General features: G+C 38.7%; 1 protein-coding gene and 1 pseudogene across 1 annotated transcript; both read right to left on the bottom strand.

The window, feature by feature from the left end:
* Nucleotides 1-26,273, bottom strand: SNRNP40 (small nuclear ribonucleoprotein U5 subunit 40). Its single transcript, XM_037827910.1, has 10 exons — nt 26,071-26,273; nt 23,597-23,726; nt 21,261-21,354; nt 19,964-20,129; nt 13,650-13,772; nt 8,672-8,792; nt 6,895-6,977; nt 3,958-4,019; nt 1,228-1,331; nt 1-494 (listed from the first exon to the last, which is right to left on the bottom strand). Exons 1-10 carry the CDS (start codon nt 26,212-26,214, stop codon nt 445-447), a joined length of 1,077 nt encoding a protein of 358 aa, XP_037683838.1. The 5' UTR covers nt 26,215-26,273; the 3' UTR covers nt 1-444.
* LOC119527660 lies at nt 15,595-16,533 on the bottom strand (annotated as a pseudogene).
* Nucleotides 26,274-26,310: the final 37 nt, after the last annotated feature.

Here is a 26,310-nt window from a genome sequence, read left to right as displayed (position 1 = left end):
TCTTGTAAAAAGGCATCTATTTGGCTTTTACTACAAAAATCTCAGAGAAACAGAAAGAATACAAGCAGTTACTGAATCAAAAACAAACAAAAAGCCAACAAATTTCAGTCACATTCCCTGTCTTCAGCCTGGATTAAAAACCAGGAAACTAAAAACCAACCATGTCTGTCTCTTTGAAGAAGTTCTATTGAAAAAAAGAAATAAAGAAAAAAACAGTCCCTGAAATCTGGCAGGTGGTTTTTAGAGGCCACTGGTAGCTTGCCTTAATCATCCTGGTGAAATGGGATATGAGTTGTCATTGGAATATGTCCACTTCCTCCTTTGTTTCTGGATAGTAATGGTCTTCATCTGAAAGGAAGATGCTAGCCTGGGTCCCATCAATGTCACGTCTTCAAGTCTGAGGTCTCAAGGTCAAGATGCCTCGGAGTCTTCCATTCCACATCTTCACTGAATCTCCCCCATGTACAGTCTCTTGTCACTTGATGCTGAGAGAACTGAGGTCAGAAGAACAGAGTAGATAACTGCAACTAATGAAGGCTCAAGGACACTTGGTGCTCAAGGGCTCTTGGGTCAAGAGCAAATTTTAGTTTAGAAGAACAATTGGATTTAGCTTGAATTCCCCTCCTTCTAAACACCAGTCACAGGAAACTGCAGACTGATTTAATACAAGTCCTCATGAAGCCACAAAGGCGACTATGCTATGGGAAATAGATTATCAGATATTTCTGATTTCCTTTGTCAGTCAGCCCTAAAATAAAGACCACCTCAAGTCATTCTAAAAGAGAGAAATCAATGTCTGTGCCAGTCATTTTGTAAATATGCTTTCTCTTTGTTACATTTTAGCCTTGGGGAAAGTTACATGTTCTCCTTAAATTCAAGGCCTATTATTTGGTTTAGCTAGCCAATAAAATTTAAGTTAATCTGCAATTTATATCTGAATAATAAGAAGCATCATTCTTTTATCCAAATGTATCATTGAAGCATATATTTGAAGCAAGTAAACTCAGAAGAACTAGAAATAGAGACTAACTAACCTTCCTTTGAGATGGAAAAAAATGGAACTTAGAGGTCACCCTCCCCATTTAGGACAACAATGGTGAGACTGCTGTTGAGTCTATTTGCATGGAAATGTCCATAAAACAGATGTCCATCTCTGCCTCTGTATTCCCAGGTCTCCTCTGGGGAGACTCCCACAGCTTCCCTCTCCCCATAGTCACACAGACTTACTAATGGGCTCATCGGGGTGGAAAGCCACTTCATTGATGGAGCCAGCATGGCCAGGCAGCTTATACAGAATCCTTCTGCTTGTGGTATCCCATACATACACAAACCTACAAGGTATCATGAAAAAAACAATAGTAAGGCCCCCCAAAGGCTGAAGGGTAGGGCAGAGGCATGGCTTTTTATGGGAAATGAAGCAAATTTATGTATTAACACTGTACTTATTGAGCTCTGCTTTTAGAAACTAGGAACACAGAATTTGAATAAGACATGGATCCTGTCCTTGAAAAACTCAGTAGGTAAATAGGAATAGTTAAAAATATAAACATTAGTGGTATTTTCAAGCACAGCTTCTGAACTAAGAAAGAATATGGAGCGATAAAAGGCAGTTTGTCCTATGGACCCCACACTCAAACTTTCTTTAAAGAACATTCTGTATAATTATGCTGTAGTTAACTTCATTTTCATCCAGCATCACAAGGTGGGAGTCTAAGTTGTAGATCCAGTTTAATTAGCTTAGGATTGTACTCAAATCGTAGAGCTCAGAGAAGGATCAGGGAATTTCTGCTACATAAACATAACCTAACTAGTCACGTACTCACTTGAGCCAAATCTTTTAGCGAATTCATGGGCAGAAAGAACAAAGAACTCCAGAATGGGAAAGAGCCAACAGAAATCAGCTTTTTAAGTTCGTCATTTTACAGACAAGAAAACTAAGGTTCAATAACTTTTCCAAAGTGACACAGTCAATCAGTGGCAGAACTAGAATTATTAGTTTTAATATATTACAGTATTCTTTCTCATACCACCCTCAAAATCCTGCCCCCACTCTACTACACCCCCCAAAAAAGTTTCTTTGACCCTCAATCCTGCTTGAATCATCTTAGCTGTAGCTGAAGTATAAAATAAAGAAGCATTATCTTCATATGACCATGCAAAAATAATCTGTTGATAACTTTAGAAGGCCATTGGTTTCCAAGCAGGTTATAAAAATTATTTACATATATGTTTTGTTCAATCAACACTTGAGAGGGTACACTAAACCAGTACTGAATTATAAAATGCCTAGTTCCAATCTTATGCCTTTGGTTTAAAATGCAAATAAACAAGAGCTTCTTAATTATACTGTTTAGCTCTCAAGGGCTAGGCTTCAAAGGGATTAAGTAAAGATTCCAAGCAAGATGAAGAAAAGGAGAAAACCCATCTGTCTACAGACTCTTTGGCTCTAATGCTCTTCCTTCCCACCATGCACAAATAACTGGTTCTCATTAATCCAGCTAGGGCAGTGTGGCATGGTAAGAGTGTGAGCTCTGAAGTCAGAAAAATCTGGGTTCAAATGTTAGTGCAGCCATTCATTAGCTAAGTAATCTTAGACAATTTAACTTCTGTGAGCTTCTTTCCTTGGTTATAATGATGGAGACAATACTGATCTCACAATTTTGTTGAGAGAAATAAATAAGACATTATATGTATGCAAAGCGTCCGTCACATAGAATTAATGGTATCAATTGTTATGATGAACAGATTGATTATCAAAACAGAATCACATGAAGTCAACAGGGTAAATAAACTACTCATAGCAGAGAGAATGGACAGTCTTCATGTAGTCCTTCGTAGGACTGTTGAAGGGTTTAAATCTGAACATGAGGAGGTGATGTGAAAGCAGAGAAGGCAAACTTGCCAAATCCAGGCCAAGCTGAAAGGCAGTTTTCTGAGAAGGAAGGATACATTTCCCAGGTACATGAGAGCCAGCAGCACCTCAGCTCTCCAAAGGTTTACTTTAAGGTCTCAGTCTCAATGGTTGCCAGTCAGATGCTAAATTTAGAGGGGTTACTAGTCTTCATCTTACTTTGGCATGGCAACCTTTGGCAGGAACCAGGTTCCTGAAATAGAGCCGCTTGTTGACTTGGGGCTGACTGGACAGATGGCCTGTGAAATCTGGTCAACCCCCAGCAGGTAGAGAGAGGTAGGCTTTCCATAGACCAAAGCCATGCTTCCACATATAAGGCTTAAAGGAATAGTGGGGAGAGTAAAAGAGGGCACTGCAAATCAGAAAGGGCCAATGTTAGAAACCAACCACTCTTGCCAGAAAAAAAATCTTATGCAAATATAATTTGAAGTTTAATTAATAGGAAAGATACAATATCCCTACTGAAAATATAGAATGGTTCTAACTCTGTCAGAATGTAAGACTTCTTAGTTTGTGGACCTCTTTCTTAAGGAGTTCTTTAGTAACCTGATAAATGAAAATCCCTTTGATTTTCAAGGCAGTTCTCTTAAACCATTGGGTTTCAAGCCATCAATGGGGGACTGTTTAACTGGGACCCCCTTTTTCAGAAAATACCTGAATACTTGTCTATTTTTCCTGGCATAAAACATGTCAGGAAAAAAATACACTCTGGAATCTTTAAGTATGTTAGTTTTGCTTTCTGAAGTATGGCAGAAGAATCTGATATGGGAGACTGGAGTCAGAGTATGAGGCTGAATTTTATTTTTCATGGCAAAGGGAATCCAATAGAATTAAAGAAATTGTTTACTCTCCAGGTATAAAATGAATCAAGATGATAGAAATGATGGACATGATCTTTAAAGCCTTCATACTGCACACAGCTTCATCTCTTGAGTACAGCTATAACTCTATGTCTGTTCTAGCTCTGTATTTGTAGTTCATGTATTAAACATGAGAAATACTTGCATAGCTACATCCTTCTTTACCTCACATCCAGTAATCCTTACCTGTCAGCTGATCCAGCCGCTATTTTGCTTCCATCAGGTGACCAAGAACATCTTAGAAGATTCTACAATATAAATAAGCAGGAATCCATTGAATACAGTAATGTACAAAAACTATTCTTTGCTAGACTACAGAATCATCAAGAGACTTTAAATTTCTTAGGTAGAATTTTAATTATTCTCCCCCAAAAGATGATGTACCAGTTTGGATATATTACGTCCCCCAAGAAAAAGCCATGATCTTTTAATCCAGTCTGGGATTAGGTTGTTTCCATGGAGCTGTAACCCACCCAACTGTGAGTGACACCTTTGATTAGGGTGTGACCTCTTGATTGAATATTTCCATGGAAGTGTGGTCCCGCCCATTCAGCATAGGTCTTGATTAGTTTACTAGAGTGCTTTAAAAAGAGCCACACAGGCCCAGATGCTTGCTGGCTTAGCTCAGAGATGCTTGGAATTGTGGACCCCTGATGTTGGCTGCAGCCAAGCGAGATATTTTGAAGACGGCCATTGAAAATAGACTTTTGCCACTCCTGAGTTTGCCTGGGAGAAACTAAGTGAAAACCCCCAGACACCTAGAGAGAATGTCCTGGGAGAAAGCCATTTTGAAACGCAACCTGGGAGCAAGCAGATGCCAGCCATGTGCCTTCTGAGCTAACAGAGGTTTTCTAGATGCCATCAGTGTTCTTCAGTGAAGGTACCCTACTGTTGATGCCTTTGGATACCCTCATGGCCTTAGGACTATAACTTTGTAACCAAATAAACTCCCTTTGTAAAAGCCAATCCATTTCTGGTATTTTGCATAACAGAAGCATAAGCAAACCGGAACAGATGATAAGCAATTATCTTATATTTTGTGGCCCCAAAGAGCATACTTTGTTATTTCACACTGTATAAATACTGAGGGGAAGGATATAGTCTAATAAGGATGGCTCTACTACCTGTTCACTAGAATTAAAAGGACAGGAGTATCCAGTTGAGGATGGACTGAAGTCAGAAGTCCTCAGTTTGAGGATTGGCCCCACCACTACCTCTGTGATTGCTTTCCACCCTCTGCCTCTATTAGCTTAATTTCTAGCAAGAACAGTTTTGATAATAGACAGATAGGATGATATGACAAAAGTGACAAAATGTTAAAAGGTGGTAAGGCTGTCCCATTCAAGATGGCTCCTGGGCACCATCTCCCCCAGAAACTTTAAACAAACAGCAAGAATTGGCAGAAACATTTTTGTCAAAGCTCCAGAAAACAGAGCACTGCAGAACAGGGTGAGTGCTGAATCAAGAAAAAAGCTACTTAAAAGCAGTAGGTTGCCCTGATGCCCTGGCTAGCCACTCCCCCACTTCTCACCTACTGTCCTCCCCACAGTGCAGATCCCTCATCCAGGTTCCACAGGGAGCAGAGTAACCCTCTTGCACATACTGGGAGCATGTATGTCAGGTCCAATCTGTCTGGTGGTAGCCTGAGGGACATGTTGTCCCATAACACTCTCTGCCTGTAGAAGGCAGCTCAGAGAGCTCTCTTACAGAATGTGGAAGAGTGTTCTAGTTTGCTAATGCTGCCGGAATGCAAAACACCAGAAATGGATTGGCTTTTATAAAGGAGGTTTATTTGGCTACAAAGCTACAGTCTTAAGGCCATAAAATGTCCAATGTAAGTCATCAACAATCAGGTACCTTCACTGGAGGATGGCCAATGGTGTCCGGAAAACCTTTGTTAGCTGGGAAGGCACATGGCTGGCAACTGCTCCAAAGCTCTGGTTTCAAAATGGCTTTCTCCCAGGATGTTCCTCTCTAGGCTGCAGTTCCTCCAAAATGTCACTCTTAGTTGCTCTTGGAGTGTTTGTCCTCTCTCAGCTTCTCCGGAGCAAGAGTCTGCTTTCAACAGCTGTGTTCAAACTGTCTCTCATCTGCAGCTCCTGTGCATTCTTCAAAGAGTCCCTCTTGGCTGTGTCAAGCTTGCTCCTTCTGTCTGAGCTTATATACTGCTCCAGTAATCAAGACCCACCCTGAATGGGTGGGGTCACGCCTCCATGGAAATTATCTCATCAGAGTTATCACCTACAGTTGGGTGGGTCACATCTCTATGGAAGTACTCAAAGGATTCCAATCTAATCAGCACTAAAACGTCTGCCCCACAAGATTGCATCAAAGTACATGGCTTTTTCTGGGGGACATAATACCTTCCAATTGGCACATTCCAAACCATCAGCTTCTGGTTTCTTTGAACCCAAGAGTTCAGTTCTAAGTTTCTCTCTCTCTGCTCGCATTTTACTATTAAGCTGCAAGGATAAGCCAGGGTACATCCTCCATACGTAGTATTCCGTTTGTCGCTTTCAAATTCTTCCTTCCATCTGACACCAGTACTCAATTTTGCCAAATTCTCTGCCACTTTAAGAGGACAAACACTCCAAGAGAAACTAAGAGTGACATTTTAGAGGAACTGCAGCCTAGAGAGGAACGTCCTGGGAGAAAGCCATTTTGAAACCAGCACTCTGGAGCAGATGCCAGCCACATGCCTTCCCAGCTAACAGAGGTTTTCCAGATGCCATTGGCCATCCTCCAGTGAAGGTACCCGACTGCTGATGTGTTACCTTGGACACTTTATGGCCTTAAGACTGTAACTGTGTAACCAAATAAACCCTCTTTATAAAAACCAATATATCTCTGGTGTTCTGCATTCTGGAAGCATTAGCAAACTAGAACAGAGAGCAATCAAGTCTTGCTGCTTAGGGCAAGAGATTGCTGGCTGTAGGACATAAATAGAGTGCAGTGCCCTGGACCATGATGAAACTGCTTCCTAGGGAAAACGGGAAATTTGGAACAGTGTTACTAGAGTGTAGTCCCTTCTTAGCAGAGCTACTGCTCTCTATGCTTAGCACCACCTTAAATGTCTCTTTGAATAAGATGGACAGTAAAACTCCTTTGCCATGAAGAACTCACCTTTTCAAAGTTGTGCACATTTCCTTGAAATATCTTCACACACCTCTCTTTTGGGGCAAATGGCCGGACATCCCAGACCCGCACTGCAAAACAAATCCAAACAAACCCGAATAGCTATCAGCCAGAGGTCTCCTGAGACCCAGCCAAAACTAGCATCAGCTGCTGTTTCCTGGGTGGAAGAGATCCAACATGGCGGCCCCTGCTACCTGTTAAGGTTCTTTTTTTTTTCTAGTGGGAACGGAATGCATACAAATTCCATTAACAGGGGCTAATGGCATGGAGAAAAGCTGAGGGAGGAGGAAAGGGAAATGTCAAACATATTACTGGGGATTTGCAAAAGAAAGTAGTTGAGTATGACACTAATTTCAGCATAACATTTTGCAAATGATTCCTCTGTCAACTCCTTTGCCAACATCCAACAAAGCTTTGACATGAAAATGTAAATACCACTAACAGTATACTGTGATGATGAATCTATAAAAACCAAATGTAGCATTAACCTTTCCTAATTTTGCTTATAGTGGCACTTAACAGTCTAAACTTGAACCAAATCAAATTTATCAAGAGTACTGGTTCTTGCTCTGTTGTATACATGGGTAACCTCAGGTAAAAAGTTCTTTTATGCCTTGATTTTCTTCTATAAAATGTGGAGAATATCACCTGCTTTTCTTTTTTTTTTTTTTTTAAGCATGTGATCTCTCTTTTTTTTAATTAAATTCAGTTTTATTGAAATACATTCACACACCATACAATCATCCATGGTATACAATCTACTGTCCACAGTATGATAACATAGTTATGCATTCATCACCACAATCTATCTCTGAACATTTTTCTTACATCAGAAAGAACCAGAACAAGAATAAAAAAATAAAAGTGAAAAAAGAACACCCAAATCATAAGTATTTTAAAGACCACATGAGATGATGTGTGTGAAAGGGCACTAAAAATTGGGAATAATAATAATAATGAATATTCATTCATTTAACAAGTATTTGTTGAGCACCCATTGAACGTTAGGCACTTGTTTTTATGTTAAAAAACATCAGTGAATGCATTTTAGTTTCTGACATGCCTGTGAATTTTTATACCAGGAGGCATTTTCCAAACTCCCCCAATTTAGGCATATATTCCAACAAGCTACCTTCCTTTTTTGCTATAGTAAACTCTTCCTCCCACCCTCCAACTCGAAACCAGTGAAGAAAGGGCCAGCATGTATGTTACTGCAGACCCAGAATGTTGAGATGTTTTAACAAGGATCTCTTGTCACACCAATTCTTCTGTAGTGGGAGAGAAGAAATTCTGATAAAATGAGCACAATTAAGCTATCGATAGATCTGTTGAACACTCAAGCTTGGAGCTCTCTGAAAATGCTTGAGAACTGCCATGGTTGGTATCTCCAGATTCTCACCTTTCTCCATAAACTAACTGCCAAGAGTTTTTGAATCCTGCTTGGATCCATAGTCTTGTATTCATAGCATGCCAGAGCTAAAATGGGCCTTAAAGGTAAAGTCCAGCCCTTTTATTTTATCAATGTAGAAAACGATGGCCAGAAAGGAGACCTGCTGTGTGCACAGTTGTGCAGGGACTAGATAGCAGTTTTTTTGACCTAGTCTAAAGCTTTTTCCATTATTAATGTGTTGTTCCAATTGATAAGGGGGAAACTTGTGAGTCATCCTTGACTCTTTCCTAGGACCCTCATTTATCTCTGCACACACTGCTACCACCCAATGACCACTTTCTTTAGGGTCTACAGAGTTTTTCTCTCCAAAGTTACCTGTGTTGTCCATTGCATTGGACAAGAGATAAGAGCCTTCAGAACTTAAACTCAGGCCAGTCACTGAATCTGCATGACCTCTCATGGTGTATGTGAGCTTGTTTTGGCGCAGATCCCAGACCTGTAAAAACAAAAAAAGGTGCTCCCAGAAACCAAATTGAGAACAGCAGAGAAATACAGTTACTTAACAATTGCCTGGAGAAATTGGTATCCTTTCTTAATGTGGTTCTGGAACAATTATTGTTTCTCCACAAAATATAGGTCTCTGTCAAAGAGGAAAAACTCTTGCCTTTCTAAAAAGGGAGTCAAAAGCTACTATGTTTGACTAGATAGAGAAGAACTAATGAATGCCAAATATTAAGATAAAGTTTAACAACAAAAATAATAGAATGGAGGTTATTTTCAAATGTAACAAAAGATATTAAGCATTAAAGAGAAAACTAAGGAACATTTAAAATGTTTAAACTATGATTGCTAGCCACTAAAAATGGATTATTAGAACTACATAAAAACAAGCAAATGTCATTTGAAAAAAACATGATTACATACAAAATTTGTATACATATGGAAAATTACAAGGCAATGTGCAAAAATATCAAGGCTTAAACATTTTCTTTTAATGTTATGTTAGTATATATATATGTATGTATATATGGCTATTATGTGTATACACACCTATATGGAAAAGTGTATTTATTAAAAGCAAAATAAACTGCCGATTTATGGTTGCCTAGGTAGGAAAGGTAAGATGAACACTTCATCTGGAAATCTCCTAAATATTAAATGACTAAATCAATGGTTCAGTAAGCTACGGCTCATAAACACATTGTGACATTATGAGTTTTCAGGCTAGGTCACAGCACAGCAGCGGAAAGAGTAGGGATTCAGAGTCAGACTAAAACAGTCCTGCCACTTACAGCTGTGTCATTGGGCCCTTAAGCTTTCTGAGCCTATTTCTTCATCTGGAAGATGGGGACAACAGTATTTAGTTCTTAGGGCTACTGGAAGGATTACAAAGAGAATGTTTAGCATATGCCTAGCACACAGCAGGCCCTAAATACTTAGCAGCTAATTATGAAGCAGCTCCTAAATATAACAATGAAAACCAAATGTAAAAATGTTTATATAATAAGCTATTAAAAGCAAAAAAGGGAAAATACAAATCAGTATTTATAGTTATATCTACATAGACCGTGACTAAGAAACAAAAGATATTAAATTGTCTGGTATATCATAAGGAAAAAGAATAGCAATTGTTAAGATCATTGGTATTATGCAAAATTTCTCCAGACTATTATTTAATAGTGTCACGTATGTTTTCTAACTGACAATTTTTTTGCTGTCCCTTCAAGAAAGGCACTTTACCTCACCCAGAAATGAATTAAGTCTTGAATGTCAAAGCAGTACATAAGGCAGACAACTCCACTTTCTCCATCAATAACTCATTCATGTGTGGAGCCCAACACCTCTTATATACAATCATTTTTGTGTTAGGATGTTTGCTGCCTCAGTAATCTGGAAAGCCTGAAATGGCTGACATTTTTTTCAAGCTGTTGTTCCTCCTCTTCAGAGGAAGCACTGTTGAAATCTTCAGCTTTGCAACAATTAGGAGAGAATGCAACTTGCCACCCCCACAGCACTTGTGAGCTATTTCTAGACTTCCCTTCTTGAGGCCTGCATACCTTGTTTATGAAGGTATAAAACATATCTGGGATTTGCCAAAAAAGAATGAGTATGGTATTATTTAACCCGACTATTTTGCACATGTCCTAATCAGCTATTAGATGAACACTTTGAGCATCTGATTAGTGGCAGGTGCTTTTGGAGATGAAAAAGACAAATTCCCTGCTCTCAAGGAGCTTTTAGTCTAGTAGGGAAAATAGACATGTAAACGATACAAGGCCTGCACAATATACAGTAGCAAAGAAGGCAGAAGGGTTAATTCTGCCTTGGAATAGAAGTGAGAGAGGAAAGGTTTAACAGGGAATGAAGCACTTGAATAGGGTCTGGAAGAAGGAAGAGAGGTATTTTACTTAGAAAAAGTAGAAGGGTATAGTTCATGAAATATTTTGAATGCCTGGCTAAGGAGCTTGGACTTTATCTAACCTTCCCTGGGGAGCCACAGAAGGGTTCAAAGTAGGGGAATGAGGTGGTCAGATTTACTTTCTAGAAAGATCCTTGAGGCTTGGATAATTGAAGGAATGAAACCAGAGGCTAGGAAATCAATGAGAATCTAGTCTATCCCCTTACCCACTACATTTAAAAGAAAACAATTAGCAACCAAACTCCCATTCTGACTAGAGCACAGGATTACAATATCAAGGAACTGCCAGCCAGAACTTCAAGTCATCAAGCAGCTGCATATTTTCTTCTTTCTTCCTTTTCCTCTCACACCACAATCCTGCCTCCAGGAAGAAAGTCCCAAGAGGTTGGCAGGACATACATGTGTTTGCCTGGATTTTAAAAGAGACCCCCATTTCCTATTTGTTTCCCTTTCTTAAAATAGGAGTTCTATCTGAAACAGACTGAGAAAGCAAATAAAAAAACACTCTTTCTGGAGCACCTCCTTATATGGTGAGGCAGTGTAGTGATTTGTCAAGCAAGTGCTCAAGACTGTTAGCCCCTATGTGCCTAAAAGGTACTCGTTAATTGACAGATTGAAAAGAATACTGGTCCACTGAGTGAGTGATCAACTGTGACCTTGACCAAAAATCACTTAACCTCTTAAGGCCTCATTTTAGTCATCTGTAAAATAAGGACAGACTAGAAGATATCTAAGGTCCTTTCTAGGTCTAACATTTTCTGAGCCTACTTCTGATGGAAAAGGAGCTTCTCTTTTACATTTTTAAAGAAATTTATGAGGGTCTGAAGACAATCGAGAGCCCTTCTGGATCCAACGGCAGTTACCCTCCCCAAAGCATATAAGAACAGGGTGAAGATTGTTCAGGGAGAAGACTGAAATTCTAACATGGTCTCACATCTCCCCATCCTAATACCCCTTAGTTATATAGGAGGAAAATGAACTCAGATAACTAGAGCAATCTGCTTTCAAATACTATATTAACTGTTGTCAAAATACAGGCTGGAAACCTGTACCCAAAATCTGAAATATCCTTACATTTCACCTGGAAATCTATTCTAAGGAAACAATCAAATATGGAAAAATTTTCACACACAAATTTCACAGCAGCATATTTTGTGATGGTGATACACATGAAACAACCTAAATGCCCAGTGACACGCTTATTGCTTGCTAAATTACTGAATATTCATAACAAAAGTAGTAATAATGACAATAACTGACAAATACTGAACACTTTCTATGTGCCTGCTACAGTGCCAAGACTATTACTTCCTTTAGTTCATTAATCCATATAACAATTGTATGAGGTAGGCTGATTATTCCCCTTTTGAGCAAAAAAGTGGAGACTCAGAGAGGTTGAATAACTTCCTTAAAGTCACATAGATAGTAATTAAGTGGCAGAATCAGAAAAATGATCCTAACTACATTTGTAGAGTAGTCATGTTAAAAAATAAATAAAAGGACTAAAAGAATTTACTGGATTTACTAAAAGAAATCATTGGTGACCTTGAAGAGAACAGTTTCAAAGGAACAATAGAGGGAGAAGCCAGAATGTTGAGGAGTGATCAGGAGATAAGGAATTGAAGAATGAATAGAAGGTTAAGATATTGAATACAGTGAGTGTAGAAAAATCTTCAGGGGATTTACCAGAGGTCAAGAGCATGATTCAGGATCCAAACTATATGGGTTTTGAATTGAAGTTCCATCTTTCATTAGCTGTATAATCTCAGTTGACTTGTTGTGCCTCTTTGTAGCTCAGTTTCTTCATCTATAAAATGGCATTAATAGTACTTATTTCAAGGAGTTGTTGTGAAGATTAAATTAATCAATAAAGTAAACCTCTGAGAACAATGCCCAACATTTAGTATGCATTATGTAAGTGTTACATGGATCATGCTGATGTTAACAACAGCATTATTATTATCGCCACCATCATCTTTTAAGACGTTAGGCTGTGAAGGGGGAAGGCTGACAGGGAATAACAAGAGGGGATACAGAGCTGAAGGAAAATATTTTCCCTCAGAGAAGAAACATGAGCATGATTAAATGCTGATAAGATGAAACCAGAAGAGATGAAGAAGTTGAAAAAACAGGAATTGGGAAAATTGATGGCATGAGGTTTCTGTAAAGGGAAGAAGGGTTGAAATCCTTTCATTTCATTTCCATAGCAAAGGAAGCAAGCCGGGATGGGAATAGAGTAGAGTTTCAGAGTAGATGCAAAACAGGAAGTTGAGTATTTACCTAATGGTTACTATTCTCTTGATTAAGCAGAAGGTGAGGCCAAAGTCTTTGAGATACTTAAGGAAGCTAACCTGTGACATTTACTGGCACTTGCTATGTCCAGGAACTCTGCTAGGTGCTCTAAGGCATTAGTTCATTTAATCCTTACAACAACCCTAAGAAGTAAAGATTATCTTTATTATTACCCCTACTGTTCACATGAGAAGTTAAAGAACTTACTTGAAGTCACAAAACTAGAAAATGGTAAAATGGGATTAGAACTCCACATCAATCACTCCAAAGATTGAGCTACACTGTACTAATATATAATATATTGCCTATTTCTCCAACATCATTACCTTCTCTCATCCTTAGCTATATATTCCCAAAACTTCTTTCCCATGTCTCACAAAAATAGACCATACAGAGACAGAGGTAGGGAATCATAATTTGATTCATTGACATCAGGTGTCTCATTAGGCCAACAGCTTTTTTAAAAATGATTTGGAATGTCTTTAGGTAGGGAATGAACTCTTGATTTCCACAAAGGCCACACCTAGGGACTTCATACTTCATATTAACTACCTGACTCCTGAAGGCATTTCAGAAGTTTGAAAAGATTCACTTCTGTGAGTGGACAAAGGTGGAAGGGAATGATTAAACCTCAAAACATACCTTGATATCGTTGTCTATGCCACCAGAAATAATCTGATCACTTGTGTCATTGAAGGTTACAGCTAACACCTGGTATGTATTCTGAAATGTCTGGATGGCTGCTTTCTTCCGGATGTCCCAAAGCTGCAGCAGAGGAACAGGAGTCTTTTAGAAAAATCACTCTGACAAATACTGTATGGTACACCCCTAGGTCCAAGGGCTTTGTAGAATTGAGCACATCTCCAATAGGAGTCCTGTTCAGAAACTAGTAACACAAATAGTAGGAAGTGGCCATTTTTGCCAACATATTTGAAGACTGGTGGAACAAATCACTTTAGTTTTATTTCCTTTGTTAAAGTTTGATTAAACAGTTAGCCAGCATGCCCATACAGTGGCAGTCCCTCTATCTGATTAGTTGGTATATTCTCAGGACAGCAAGGATATTAGACTAGTGTTTTCCAAACTGTAGATTGTAACTCATCAATGGACTACAACCTACATTTAAAAAAAAAAGATACAGAGGAGGGGACACAAGCGAAAATGGCAGAGAACGTAATCTAAAACTCCATCCCACAAAAAAAGCAGTGAACTGACTAGCAAATACAATCAACTTTATCAGAACTCTATAAACTAATCAAAAGTTTACATTAAATAGGCATATGCTTGATCAAGGAAATAACACTTGCATTTTGGTAATTTGTAGCCTTTTAACTTATCCTGGCTCCATTCCGTCTCCCCAGCTCAGGATTAGGGGTAGGGTGCTTTGGAGACAGCAACCTGTGTTCCTGGTAAAGGTTTTCACCACCAGGGGGAGCATTTCCCTAATGACTAATCGTGTTGAGCATCCTTTCATGTTATTGCTGGCATTTGTGTATCTTCTTTGGAGAAATTTTTATTCAAGTCCTTTGCCATTTTTTAGTTGAGATGTGTTTATATAAACAACCTTTTTTGTTGCATATATAAAGCATTCGTTATATATTCTGAATATTAAACCTTTTCAGATAAACGATTTGCAACTATTTTCTTCTACCCATAGACTGTCTTTTCAATTTCTTGAAACCATCCTCTGATGTACAAAAGTTTTTAATTTTGATGAAGTCTAATTTATCTAATTTTTCTTTTGTTGCTTGTGCTTTTGTTGTCACATCCAGGCAATTGAATCTGGTGCCAAATTCAAGGTCATGAAGATTTTCCATTATGTTTTCTTGGAAGAGTTTTATGGTTTTAACTCTTTAATGTCAGTTGTCTATTTTGAATTAATTTTTATGTATGGTATGAGTAGGGGTCCAATTTCATTCTTTTGCATATGGCTGTCCAGTTTTCCCAGCACCATTGTTGGAAATGAATTGGACACTGATGTACAGATACATGATTTCATTTAAAAATAATCACAAATTTACAGAAAAGTTGCCTAAGTCTTTTTTTTTTTTGCCTAAAACATTTTAGAGTAAGTTGCTGACCTCATGCCTCATCACTCCTGAAGTTGTGTTTTTCCTAAAACAAGGATGTTCTTCTACATAATCTCAATGTAATCAGAATTAATAACTAACAATAATTATCATCTAATCCTTAGATCCCATTCAAGTTTTACCACTTGCCCCAGCGATGTCTCAGAACAAAAGGATTTAGTTCAGAATCACGTGTTGAATTTAGCTTTCATTCTCTATAAGACAGAAAGAATTCCTAAGGCTTTCTCTGAATTTCATGACCTTGACACCTCTAATAATTACAGGACAATTTTGTAGAATACCCTGCAATTTGGGTTTGTCTGATGTTTCCTTATGATTAGATTCACAAGCTATGCCTGACTGTGATATCACTGTGATACTGCATTGTAAAAATTATGGTAAAACGCATAGAACATAAACTTTACCATTTTACGCATTTTTTAAAAAACAGAAACTGATACTTATTTTCCATCAGTCTTATTTTCATTTTCTGTTTTAAGGGACTGTGGAAGAACCGCCTAGGACCACTCAGTGGTTGTTCCTACCCATTCAATGGCCTAAGCAATGGAAGCTGCAGACCAGTCTTCAGCTTCAGGCTGAACACACCAGTTTTCAGTAGGGAACTGCTGAACAGGCACAGAGGGCACCTGCTCCAGAATACTCTGAGACCTTAGGTTGAGTAGCAGTAAATTCAACCTGAAATTCCTCCCTGGTCACAGTCTTTTCAGCAGCGACCTGCTCTTCCTTTTCAATCTCTTTAGAGTATCTGTATAAGCAGAGATCAGGTATGACCTTCCATGGGTGCTCATGGAGACAGTGCCACACATGTGCAGATCTTCCTAGGCCATCATCTACTAATTCAGACCCACTGAGTGAGTTCCTTTGTTGCTACATGGCATGACAATGTCCACACAGCATAAAGGAGAATCTGTGTTACTCAGAGCAGTAGGCAAGTTAACACTGGTGGACAGCCCTGGGATCAGTAACCACCAGAAGACGTAGTTCCTGGGCTGTTTGGATCTGGTTAGTGATGGTTCCAGGACTGAAGTGCCTAGCAGGCCGGTATCCCTAGAAGTGTTGACACTGACATCAGCCAGGTTTTCTATGGCAACAATGGCATGAGCTGCCAGGAGAAGCTTCTCCCAGGTCCTCTTCAGATTTATGATGTGGATGCTATCACTTTTCCTTTTGTAGATGTACCATTTCATTTGGAAGTCAAAGTTGGTGCCACTTAAGTGAGTTCCTGCTGCAAAGAATTTGAAGACATCCTCCTCGTTCATTTGTGGGACATCAAGGGCTCCAGATGTTGTGAAAGTTTCTCTTTAAGTTACAACAGGAACCCAGATAAATGCCACGTGGATGCCTCTCTGGGTAGCATGGAGAGCCATTAAAAATATTTTTAAGTGAACAATTCACTTAAAAATACACCAATTACATTCACAATGTTGTGCAACCATCACCTCTATTTCCAAAATATTTTTCATGGAAATGTTATACCCATTAAGCAATATACTCATTTCTCCCTCAACATTCATTCTTTTGCATGCAGATATGCAGTTTCATAGCACCATATGTTGAAAAAACTATTCTTTCCTCCATTAAATTGTGTCCACACCCTCTGTGAAAATCAAGTGACCAAATATGTGAGGGTTTATTTCTGGGTTCTCAATTTTATTCCATAATCTGTATGTCTAGTCAAAACACAGTTTTGATTACTGCAGCTTTGTAGTATGTTCTGAAATACAGAAGTGTGAGTCCTCCAATTTTGTTCTTGTTTTTCAAGATTGTTTTGGCTATTCTGGGTCCCCTGAAATTCCATTTGAATTTTATGACATGCTTTTCCATTTCCACAAAAAATGCTGTTGAGATTTTGATAAGGGATTGCATTGATCAATCTGTGTATCAAACTGGGTAGTACTGTGATATTGATAATATTAAGTCTTCTAATCCAGGAACATGGGTCATCTTTCTATTCATTTAGGTCTTTCTTTCAACCCAATGCTTGCAGTTTCAACTGTACAGGTCTTCTGACTCCTTGGTTACATTTATTGCTACGTATATGATTCTGCACTGTCACTGTGGCCTATCAAGTGGCTCACTATTTTGCTTTGTCCTGTTACTCATCATATTCAATTTGCTCATTTCATTGAGATATCCTTCTGATATATCCCATCGTTCTGTGAGCACATCCTTGCCTTCTTGCATAAGAAGTTGCAGGCTCATCATGTACTTCTCTTGTGCCATTCTTGAAACAAAGAGCCCTGGTTACTTTTAGTGGAAAATGGTATTTAAAGGTCAAGTGCTAGGTAGTAAGTATGCTCGTTGCTCCCGTACCCTCTCAGCGAACAGTTAGGCAATATATGTATGTATATACACACACACCTATATACTTACATCTATTTTTTTTCTATATGAATGTATTCATATATTATAAATCAAGAGTTCACAGCAACATTTTCAATTTTAATCCAACGCTATAAGTTTCTAGTTTTCTCCCTTTCTGTATTGGTAATTTCTTTCTCTGGCAGTAAGAAATCTGTCTCCCATTATCCTTAATGTATTTACTCATTTGATCAAGCTTTCTGAATGTGACCAGCCTCTCATATATTCTCTTTTACTTGTTAGATTACCCATTCTGGGCTGATCCTATGTGGATCCCCCCTTCATTCTACTTGAGTAATTCCTCCATGTGTACATCCTGTTCCCTCTTCTCTGACTCTTAAAACCTCCCTCCAAGTTGACCTTCCCCAGGGATGCCACCCTCATACTATTCAGCCTCAAGACTCCCTATACTGAACTGCTCCTGCCCTGTTGGGATACCCCCAGCCCTGGCTCTGGCACCCACACTATCCCCTCAACCCCTACTCCCCATATAGATGACCCTTTCACCCCTCTAGGGCACTGACTCCCCATAATGAGCTGCCTCTCTCTCCTACCCAAGTGGATGCTCTTCTATGTTTCCTATTTCCCACAGCAGGCTATCTACCCCAACTTGTGTGGATGCCCTCCCTACTCTGCTCAGCTTGAATCCCTACGCTGGACAGCCCTGCCATATGTTCCACCTCACTTGGGCTCTGGGACACTTCAGCCCACCTCACCTCCAACCTGAACACATCCCTTGCTTTGCCTTGTGTAATGCCTTTAGGACTGACTTGTTCAGGAAGGGGAATGATTTATATACATATATTGGATCTCATTTAATTTTTTTTCAATTACCAAAAAGAATGCACTTGCTAAAAACAGTCCGAAAAGCACTGGTATGGATAATGCTCAGGACACTACTTCTAGGCTAAAAATGCAAAGGCTGTTTGAAATATTTGCTTTCTGTTGAGAACTCTGACAAGTAAAAAGCAACATGCTCCCCCCCACCAAAAACAGAAGTTATTCAATTCCTGTACTTTTAAGCCGGAGAAAACAAAGCACTCCAACTTGACAAGTGACTAAAAGATATTTGTAAAAGGCTGTTCATTGGAACATTAATTGTAATAATATAGTAAAATTCAAAATAATGAACTGGTTAAAAACAATCACCTTTAGGTGATGTGACGTACTGCGCATTCAAAAAATTATTACCTTGAATAATAAAGTTAAAATAAGTATTTCATATCAAGGGAGGAGAGACGCAAGCAACTGAAAGAAGGAAAGGACAGAAAGGACAGACATACATACAATGGATGGTAGTAGACTAAAAAAGCTAAGGAGAGACAGAAAGATAGACATGAGGGTAAAGACAAATAAGAAAAAATGAAATACAGTGAGAGAAAAGACAAAATAAAGGGGGAGAAAAAAGAAATTCCTAGATGTTTACTTAGCAGGCTCTCGATACATGTTTTTTAAACAAAATTCATTAGGGAATGTTTATCTCTGCTTTTTGAAATGCCAATTAGAAAATCAGCTATTATTAAGACTCTCCAGCTATACCACACTTAGGTTAAGAGCTTTGGAACCATTCCTAAGCCAGATTCTCTTCCTAGCCAAGCTTGAAGGGACCCCAAGTGTTTAGGCATAAAAACCATTTAGTAGAAAAGCCTCTCAAAAGGAGACAACCCAGTATGTTAGTTTTTACGAAAAGAACATTGCATCCATTTAAAAAAGCAACATTCACAAGTTTGGCGTGGGTTGGTATTCTCCCTGTGTAGTCATTAAAATACCACTCAGGAGTCCAAAATCAGTGCCACAGAAAGAATAAAAGGGTTAAACACTACAAAGCAGTGTGTCTTTGTGTATCCTTGAGATAAGTTACTATTTCTAGGCCTCATCTTCCTTATTTGCAAAATGATGATGCTGGACGAGAGCAGACGTTTCCAAATACTGGACATACTACATCAAATCACTTGAGCAACACATTAAAAATTCTAATTCTTATTCTAGACCTACTGAACCAGAGTCTCTGGGTATTTTTAACATGTTCTTCAGGTGATTCCGAAACGAAAACAGGTAGAAAACCACTGGACTAAAGGATCCTTAAGTTCCCATCCTGTGCTAACATCATTTATTGAGCTTTTTATATATTTTCTATAATCTCACAATAGCCTCCTAAGACATATATATTACTGTCACTGTTCTAAAGATTAAGAAACTGTGACTCAGAAAGGTGAACTGGCCAAGGTCATACAATTAAGTAAACAATCAAGCCAAGAATCCAATCCAGGTAGTCCATTTTACTCCAAATAATTTATTCTATGGTTCATTCATTATTCTGTAGAGTAGTTAAAACTGCCTATTATTTAAAATTTATTTTTAAAAAGGGAACAACTTCAAGTGTCTTTCTGGGAAATGACTGCTAAGACAAAGTTGTGGAGAAGAGGGTATAGCACAGGTGGGAAGGAAAGAAATAGCTCATATTATCTCAGGAGTTACAACACACAGACTGATAACAATACCCACCTTAACTGTACCATCATCACTGCCAGTGCAGACAAGCTGGGGGCCTCTCCTGGCTGGATAACAGGAATTCACAAAGGAAGTATGTCCCTTTAGCCTTTTAACTCTCTCACCTGTTTCACTATCCCACACAGCTACGGTTTTATCTGTGGATGCGGAGAAGAGCATACTAGAAAGTAAGAGAAGGAACAACAACAAAAAATTAGTGAAGACAAACAATAGTAATCTATCTTTCCCACCTGCCAAAAGGCTCCAAATTCTTCAATTTTCCTGACACTTTGTGCTCTGACAGTTCCATACAGGATGCTATCTCTGCTTGGAATACCTAAACCCTACCTACAAAAATTCTACCTGTGCTTCAGACCCAATTACAAGGTCTACCCTATGAAGTTTTAATACATCTAACATATCAGTTTTCTCAATCTTTATTATTCTTCCTTTGTGATAATATTTTACACATAAGACACACTCCATCTGGAAATGTTTAATTACTCCTTGCTGCTGCAGAAATAAGACAGACTGGCAATTCCTATCCTCATATCTGTCTAACTCCCACACTTTCTCTGAAATCCAAAGCTTTTACTCTCTCTTAAAGACTATTCCTAATAATGCTTTCTTTTTAATAGAAAACCTGTATGCCAGGGTATATACCAACTGATCCAGGGCACAGTAATATTCTCAAGGTCAGAGATGTAAATAAATGAATGTTTACCAAAATACCCTATGATGGGATTAATTAACTGTGTATAACAAATTTTATATTATTTATAGGCATTCTATAATTATGCAATCATTAAAATAACGTTTGTGATAAACAGAGTTGTTAGGTGAATAAAGTTAAGTGAAAAACCAGCAAGCAATATTGTGCATGTAGCTCTAACAAATATTTAAAAACCAAACTATTTTGGGGAGAAAAATGGCTTGAGGGAAATGTATCATAATAATAACAGTGATTATCTTTGGAGTGGTAGAATGTAGATTTTTTTAAATCTTTCTGCCTTTTTTTCCCCCAAAATATTTTATTACTTTTACATTGGAAAGAATTTCTACATATGAAAATTACACTTCGCTTGGTGTTTTAAAAAGAATACAAGTTTGTCTGGGCTGTTGATGTTAGATGAGAGTGATGATATAGTTATAATTGTACACATGTAACAATAAACACTTTACTTGGGATGACAGTGACTGGGAATGACTAAAATCCAGGAAAGAACAAACTCAAGGGTGAAAGGTAAAAGGATGCTAAGAATAATTAGTATGAGAAGCAGTTGACATTCCATTATGTAGAATACTCACTCACCTGCCATCGGTGTTATAATGCAGTTCCATCACTGCTCCACTGTGTCCCTTCAGTGTGGCATAGTTATCACAGTCACCATAGACATTCCACAACACTGTTAGGGAAACAGGGAGTCTATAAGCATTACTAGGCAAAGGAAAACTCATTACTCGCCATGGAAAGATTACTTATGAATTTACCAAAACAAAACTTTTCAAATTATATTCCCTTGGAACACTACTGGCTCTACCAGCTGGACCAATTTTCCTGACACTTAAAAAAAAAAAAAAGGCAATATTTTCATAATTTACAAAGTAAAAAAGTTAGTTAATGGAGATAATTTTTTAAATCTTAGTTTTACCCTGTAATTTTTTTTTTTTTTTAAGTTGATACCTACTTTAAGTTGATACGAGTACAAAGTGGACAGCAAAATGATGGCACCTCTGGGAAACCTAAGAAACCACAACTGACTTGAAGGTTACAGAGCAATGAATTTATACTACATTTACTCATTCCACATGTATTAAATACGTATTACACATCAGGCATAATGTTAGGGTAAATGAGGCAGACACAGTTCCTATTCTGAGGGAGCTTGGTCCGGCATTGACAGAAGTTTGATGAGTGTCATTAAGGAGCAGCCATATAAATAAAAAGTTATGTTATAGAAATTTTTTTGCTGTTAAAACTGTTCTAATTTTTTAATGAAATTAAACAAAATCAACAATTTATGGATTTGTGCATAGATCCCCTTTCTTCTAGTTGCTTGGCCACCAATAAGTTTAAAGATCATAGAACTGGAGCATCTAAATCAAAATGGGTAGTGAAGACAGATAACATACACCCTGATGCATAGAACAAAAAGAGCCAAGGCACTCATTTCATCTCAGAATGGGGCGAATGACACCAGAAGAAAAAATGCTTCTGTTATCTTCTCTATTGCTTTTCTCATGACCCCTCAAAGTGATTTATTTCTACTTATTTTTCCAAAATGGGCATTCCTAACTAGTAGTCAAGAATCTAGCAGTTTTTCAACCAAAAGGGGGAAAAGAAAGGCAAAAAAAGGTTTCAGTGGCTAAGAGATTTCAAATAGAGTTGAGAGGCTGTCCTGTAGGTTACTCCCATGCAAGTTTCAGCTAGATATCCCAAATGGTCACAGCATGATAAGTCCAAGTCAACAGTAGTTTCCAAAACCCTAAAGAATACCTGGGTCCCTATGTAAGACTCTATAAAAGTTTCACTCACTAAGTTTATTCTTCAGAAACTTAATCCTCCAGAGAGCTCCTATGCCAGCTAAGTCCCAAAATCCAGAGGCAACAGACTCTTCAAGAATATCAACTAATTGCATCAATTTTTCCCATAATTTCAATACTCCTTTACAACATGAACAAGTTAGAGTGGTCACTGCCTAGACATCCCTGAAGATAGGGAAAGTGATTAAACTAGAGGAAGGGGTAGCAACAGACAACAAAGAATTTAACAAAGGATTACAAATACTGTACCTCTATATAATTTTCTTTTTCTTAGTTGCCAGAACTGAAACGGTAGAACTGTAACCCATAGCATTCTTTGAAATTTGTTATATAGATACTTGTTAAATTGTAATTTGAAAGTTATTACCTTTTTGTATATGTGTTATATTTCACAACAAGGAAATAACTGAAACTAAGGTACTATAACTCATAACATTCTTGGAAATTTCCTATATAACTACTTGTTAAATGATACTTTGAAAGTAATCACCTTTTTGCATATATGTTATATTTCACAATAAGGAAACAACTGAAATTGCGGAACCGTAACCCATACCTTCTTTGAAATTTGCTCTCTACTTGTCAAATTGCACTTGGAAAGTTATCACTTCTTTGTAAATATGTTATATACCATAATAAAAAAAAAGGAATCTGGCAGTAGATCCTAAAAATATCTAAGGCAGTCGCTACTCTAGAATCCCCTCGTTCCTTCCTATTTGATTGTGAGTGTAGATTCACAGGGCTTCACACCTTTGGGAAAAGAACTTTTCTCTCTCCTCACTACAGAAAGCTGGAGATCTCTTGTCTTGCTGAATCAGCTCAACATTTGCCTTCATGAGGAAGATATTCTCAAACTAAAGCAACTTACTTTCCAACTAGTAATATAATCCCTTCTGTATTTACTACACAAACCCCAAGTTCTACAGCTAAGATCATTTAGCATTTTCATGTCCCACTTTAGTTTGTTAGTCATGTAGTTTGCTATGTTTCCTCATCTTCAGTATTACCAAGTTAGACTGATAGCTTCTGTGGCATCCAGGGTTTTAAAAAATAATCACCACTTGGCAGAAAGCTATTATATCAAATTCAAAAACTATGGCTTACGTATCAGTCGGTCAAATCCTGCAGACGCTAAGGTGGATCCACTGGGGTGAAACTTGCAACAATACACTTCCCCTTCATGTCCTGAGAGCAGCATGATTGGGGCTTGCAGGGAGGAACATCTTGGAGGTCCCTAAACAAAAGAGAGAAATACAAATACTCACTGTATACAAGCAACAGAGGTGGAAAAATTTGGGGGAAGGGGGCCGTTAAGGGGAGAGGGAGAATAGAAAACAATGACTGACAGAATGGATTTCAGCTCTTCTCACAACACTCATACCTCTTTTTTTTTTTTTTTTTTTGCTGCAAAGCTTTATTGTTTACAATTGGTTCTTGTTTCTCATGCCTCAATTTGTTACTCTCCTGCTGAACATTCCAATGACTGCCTGTTTCGCTAATTCTTTTTCTCCCTCACTCTGCTCCTGTCACATAGCCAACATTTTATTGCTTAAACATATTAAACTTTTTTCTGATGCAGGGTCTTTTTATTTGTACTTCCCCCTGATTGGAATCTTTTGCCCTAGATCTGCCCATGTTTGGCTCCTTTCAAATATTTCCTCCTCAGAAAACTCTTCCTTGACAAGTAATGCCCCCTCTTTCATTCCATTCACCTTACTGCATTCCTTCACAGCACTTAATCACTATCTGAAATCACCTTGTCCAAGTATTTGTTTATACATCTTGTCTGTTTCCAACACTAGAACAGGAGCTCGATGAGTACAGGGACCTTGCCTGTTCATTCAACAATGTTTTCCCAGTATCTGGCACCTTTAACGAGCAAATGATTGAACTGAACTTCCCAACAATCCTTCAGGGTAGGGATTACTCCAGAAAGTAGGGTTTGATTATGGCCTTGGATACTAAGCCTAGGCTTGAGCAATTCACTTTCTAAACCCGGGCTTGTCAAATAGGAAGAACAGGTACACTACCAATAATCCCCAAATCTCTTCAGTGGTTTCCAACTTATTCATTCATACAAAAAATATTGTGTGCCCAGGCACTGCAGAAACATCAGTGGATAAAATAAACAATGGAGTTTGCATTCTAGTGGAAAGGAAAAGAGAAAACAGGTTAAAAATATATATATACATATATATATATGGTGTTATGTACAATGGGGAAAAGCAAAGCAGGAATGTGGGATAGAGAGTATAAGGGTATTGCAACTAAAATAGGGTGGTCAGGAAAGCACCCATTGAAAAAGTGATATTACACAAACATTTGAAGCAGCTAAGGGTGTAAACCTTGCAAACATTTGGAAGAGCATTTCAGCAAAGGGAGCAGCAAATGCAAAGGTGCTGAGGCAGGAGCATGGAGGCCAGTGTGGCTGAAACAGAGCCAGCAATGAAGATTTGGTAGAACAGAGAGGTAAAGGGAAAGAGGGCAAAAGATGGTAAATTTTTTAGTTTTTACTCTGAGTGAAGTGGAAAGCCACCAGAAACTTTTCAGTTTTAGGAGTGAGTGTGAGTAACATGATCTGATTTATGTTTTACTAAGATTGAGAATAGACTGCAGATAGCAACAGAGAATAGACTGTAGATAGCTGGATTGAGAACAGACTGTAGGCAGCAGGAGTGGAAACAGGAAGACTAGTTAGGCCCTCTGTGCAATAATCCCAGATGAGACAATAATGGCTTAGACCAGGAGGTAGCGAGGGAGATGGTAGAAGCTGGAACAATTCTGGAAATATTTTGAGAGTGGTGCCAGCAGGATTTGCTGATGGGGTGGTTGAGGATTTGAGAAAAAAAAGGGAGCACATATATTCTTTCATCTGATTCTCACAACAGCAGAATAGTAAGGGGTGTCATCACTACTTCTCTATGTTACAAGAGCAGTTAAGAGCATGGATTCTTTAGTCAGACGGCCTGGGTTCAAAATCTATTTCTACCACTTTACTAAACAAGAGTTTGTTGTTCCATCTGAAAAACGGGAGAATAATAGTTCGTAACTCTTAGGTTGTTAACAAGATGAATGGAGATCACACATACAAAGCATTTAGCACAAGGGCTCCAGGAATACTAGCTACTACTCGGTTCAAAATACTAGTGCAGAGACATAAAAGGAAGCTGAAGAGGGAAACGCAACTTGCCCAGTCCCATAGCGAGCCAAAATCATTCATTTCATTCCATCCTCCTTTCACTCACTCATTCATTCATTCAACAAACTTTTACTGAATGTGTATTTTATGCCGGCTCCCTGGAAGACTTCGCAAGCGCAAGCCGCGGCCACTTGGCCAGCTACGAACCGAAGGCTCTTCACTCCAATTCAAATGCCACCCCAAGGCGGTCGAGACGCTGAAAACGGATATCTAGCGAGGAAACAAGCATTGAGCATCTGCAGAGTATCTCTCGCTTTTACAGAGTATAACTCCAGGTGGAAATTCGCGTTCCTCTCCCGCAATGCGGGATCACCCAGTGCGGCGCTTTGAGGACAGCAAGAAAAGCTGAGGGTCAAAGGCCACCTGCTCCTTCTCTTACCGCTTGCAGCAAAGCTCCCGGCGTCGCCTGCTGCTGCCCTGCTCCGGGGCCCGAACCTGCCGCTCCCAGTAGCAACTCATGCCGCTGCCGCTTGACTGGGACCAGCGGCAACTCAGGGCCCTTGCGCTTCGGCTGTTCTATCATGGCGGCAGCCGCTGTCCTCAGCGCCACCACTGACCGCGCCGACACGCTTAGACGCACCGCGATTGGCACCTACTTAGCCCTTCCCCTAGAACTTCC

This window comes from Choloepus didactylus, chromosome 2 (assembly GCF_015220235.1).
Source record: "Choloepus didactylus isolate mChoDid1 chromosome 2, mChoDid1.pri, whole genome shotgun sequence".
In the NCBI taxonomy this organism is placed as follows: Eukaryota; Metazoa; Chordata; class Mammalia; order Pilosa; family Megalonychidae; genus Choloepus; species Choloepus didactylus.
Note: the sequence above shows the minus strand (reverse complement) of the source record. Positions and strands in the feature narration are given on the sequence as shown.